Source organism: Eimeria tenella, genomic scaffold, assembly GCF_000499545.2.
Source record: "Eimeria tenella Houghton genomic scaffold, Eth_scaff17, whole genome shotgun sequence".
In the NCBI taxonomy this organism is placed as follows: domain Eukaryota; phylum Apicomplexa; class Conoidasida; order Eucoccidiorida; family Eimeriidae; genus Eimeria; species Eimeria tenella.
Genome location: NW_013541545.1, coordinates 40,986 through 44,454, shown reverse-complemented (window position 1 = coordinate 44,454; position 3,469 = coordinate 40,986). Strand labels below are relative to the sequence as shown.

Genomic DNA, 3,469 nt, shown 5'->3' with positions numbered 1-3,469 from the left:
CAAGAGCAGCCAGTGTTCTTATCCATTGGGCCGTGTCTGCAGCACTCCCGGGCCTTGCAGTGGCATGTAGAACCTTATTACCCTTCTTTCCCCCACAGCGTTTAAGGGGAGCCCCCAAACCCTCAGGGGGGCCCCCTGTAGGCTCCGGGGGGGCCCCCTCTTCAGAGACCAAGACGCAGCCAGGGCACAGCCGGCGGAGGCCAGAAGTTAGAATCTGAAAATGCAAAAGTTGAATTTATTGTTTAATATATTTATTGTTTATTTAATCTTATTAAATCTTTTGTTTTGTTTAATTGTTTAGTTATTTAGTTGGTATTTATTTACTTTTGTTATTTCTTTTATTTTTATTTACTCTTTTAAGGGCCCTTTCTAGACATTCACAGCTGCAGGGAGGCAGCAAAGAGAGGCAGCAGCAGCAGCAGCAGCGACAGCAGGACCAGCAGCAGCAGCAGCAGCAGCAGCAGCAAACCAACGCAGTGCAGCAGTGAGCTGCCTTTTCGCGCAGCTGCTCAAATGCGAAAAAGCAGCAAATAGCAAATAAGTTGCAAGTAAATAATAAATAAATGATAAATAGTGAATAAATTAATAAATAATAAATAATAAATAAATAAATAAATAGATAATAATCTTCACCTGATTGGATATCAAATCCGCCTTCGTGACCGGCTCCATTTTGTCCTTGTGCGCGACACCCCACGAAGCCTCCGGCTGTCTGTACACCTCAAGCACTGCAGCGCATGCTTTTTGCATCAGAATTATTAAATCATTTATTTTTACTTTCCTTTCTTTTCCAACTTCCACCTCCGGCAGCTCGCTCCACTCGAGGGGGCCCCCGGGGGCCCCCCGGGGGCCCCCATACGCCGCCTCGCCGCACAAAACCATGCCCCAAAACCCCACAAACACCCGCCAAACCCTAAACCCCAAACCATAAACCTTAAACCCTAAACCCTAGAGGCTGCGGCGGGCGGCAGCGGCGAAGACAAACGAGCAGCGGGGCGCAGCAGCCAGGGGGCAGACAGCAGCTGCAAAAAGGATTATTTGTTTTAATAAAAGAGTAAAATGAAGAAAATAAAATAAATTTAATTAAAAATGCGAAAAGAAAAGAAAAAAGACAAAAAGACGCAAAGAGCCACTCGGAAGAAGGCTGGCGCTTTCGCCGCAGCCGACGCTGCTGCTGCTGCTGCAGCGGCTCAGCAGCAGCAGCAGCAGCTTCCTTCTCTTATTCGTGGGGAATTATTCTCCTAAATCTTTTTATTTATTTATTTATTTATTTGTTCATTTGTTTACTTTTGTTTTATTTTTAAAAATCAAAAATGTAACTCAATTCTCCCCGTGAACTCGCTGACTCGCGGTGCTTGGTGGGTCACAAGCGCAGCAGCAGTGTAAGCAGCAGCAGCAGCAGCTGCTGCTGCTGCTGCGCTGCTGCAGGGCCAGGTAACATTGCTGTTTGACTCTATGGAGAAGACATCTATCTCGGGCTGCCTGTTGCCCAGCCCTGCTTCAAGTGCGCAGCAGCAGCAGCAGCAGCAGCAACACAGCAGCAGCAACAAAAGCACTCGCTAGCTGTGGCTGCATCACAGAGGCACGAGAAGCTGCTGGATCCTCTTGCTGCATTTTGGGGAACGCCTCATGCTCTGCTGCTGTTTGTGCTGATGCTTGTGCTTCTGCTTATGCTGCTGCTTGTGTTGCTGTTGCTGCTGCTGCTGCCGCTGCTGCTCGTGTTGCTGCTGCTGCCCTGCTGCAGGGTAGGTGCAGCAAACGTAAGTCTCTCTGTGCCTGCGCCCGAGTAGAGCTGGGGGCCTCTGGCTAAAGAAGCTGCTGCAGCAGAAGCTGCTGCTGCAGCAGAAGCAGCAAAGAGCTGCTGCAGCAGCCACTGCAGCAGCAAATGCACGAGAAAATCTGGCTGAGCTGGTTTCTTCTGGCTGCCTCTTTCCCCCTGTAGCTCCACTGAAGCTGCGACGGCAGCAGCTGTTGCTACAGCAGCTGCAGCAGCAGCAGCTGCTGCTGCTGCTGCAGTTGCTGCAGCCGAGGCTTTTGAAGCATGTGAAGTGGCTGTAGCTTGCGAGAGAGACAGGCGAAACTCCAGGCTCCTATGCAGCAGCAGCAGCAGCTACACTGCAGAAAAGCAGCAGCAGTAACAGCAGCAGCAGCAGCAACAGCAGCAGCACAAAGTAGTCGTTCTACAACTAGCAAGTCGCTCCAACAGAGAACGCAAAGTTGGAGAGTGCAAACAAAAGAAGGATAAATAAACTAATTAACTAATTGAAGAAATGAATAAATAAAATGAACAAATAGACAGTTGAATAAATAAATAAATAAATAAATAAATAAATAACCAATTAAACATTCACAGAGAGACTGTCTGCAGCAGCTCCTCTCGTGCTGCTGTGTTGCCGCCGCTCCACAGGGGTTTGATAAACCCTAAACCCTAAACCCTAAACCCTAAACCCTAAACCCTGAACCCTAACCTCTAAACCCTACACCCTAAACCCTAAACACTAAGGCTTGAAAAGAGAGCAGAGAAGACGCACGGAGCCAGAGCCTCTCCGCTCTGCAGAGGTTAGCGTTTAGGGTTTAGGGTTTGGGGCTGTGGGGCTGTGGTATTTTCTGGTCAGGAAACCATAAACCCTCGCCGCCGCAAACAGGTCGCCCAAACCCTAAATTAGGGTTTGGAGTTTAGGCGGGAAACACGAGCTTCCCTGCAGCTGCCTGGCTCGTCTTGCCTTTGCTTTCTGCACACCTAATGAGCTTTAGGGTTTAGGGTTTAGGGTTTCATATCTGGCAAACCACAGCACAGAAAAGGGGCCCCCAGGGGCCCCCTGGGCCCCTGAGTCCCAAGAGGCCCCAGGGCCTCAGTGATGAGGCTCAAAACCCTAGAGGCCAGAGGGGCCCCAGGGGCCCCAGGGGCCCCTACAAGTTCCGGGGGCCCCAGGGGCCCCAAGAAATCCCAAAGACCCCAGGGGACGCTAGAAGTTCCAGGGGCCCCAGGGGCCCCAGGGGCCCCGGAGAATCTCAGGGGCCCCTGGGGGCTGCAGGAGCTTCTGGGAGCCGTGGGGCCCTCATCAGTCTCTATTGCAGCACTAAGCTGCCTCTGCTGCAGCAGCAAGGGTCTTAGACGCGGCGGCAGCACTTTTCGGGCCCCAAGAGCCCTTCGGGGCCCCTGGGGCCCCCAAGAACCCTTGGGGGCTCCGGGGGGCCCCTGGGGCCCCCCAAGAGCTCCTGGGGGGCCCCTGAGGGTCCCTAGGGCCCCCCAGATAGGCTGTAGAGGCCTTAATGGCTCTGCTGCTTCTGGCAGGGGCCCCCCACTCAATTATTATATGAGAAGTCTAAGACCAGATCTGCAGCAAGTGCTGCTCCAGTGGTTTGCTGCTGCCTTTAATCCCGGAGAGTTGAAGTCCAAAGAAAGGCTCATAAGGGTAAGCCGGCAACACCGGTTCTGTAGGGTTTAGGGTTTAGGGTTTAGGGTTTA

At 51.9% G+C, this 3,469-nt stretch overlaps 1 protein-coding gene across 1 annotated transcript in view; it reads left to right on the top strand.

Moving 5' to 3' along the window:
• Positions 1-2,858: 2,858 nt before the first annotated feature.
• ETH_00026380 (uncharacterized protein) overlaps positions 2,859-3,469 on the top strand; it is a gene marked incomplete at both ends in the record, with an annotated part of 3,197 nt that continues 2,586 nt past the window's right edge. The window contains one exon of the mRNA XM_013373697.1: positions 2,859-3,416. Coding sequence (XP_013229151.1) covers positions 2,859-3,416 — 558 coding nt within the window. The remainder of the gene's footprint in view (positions 3,417-3,469) is intronic.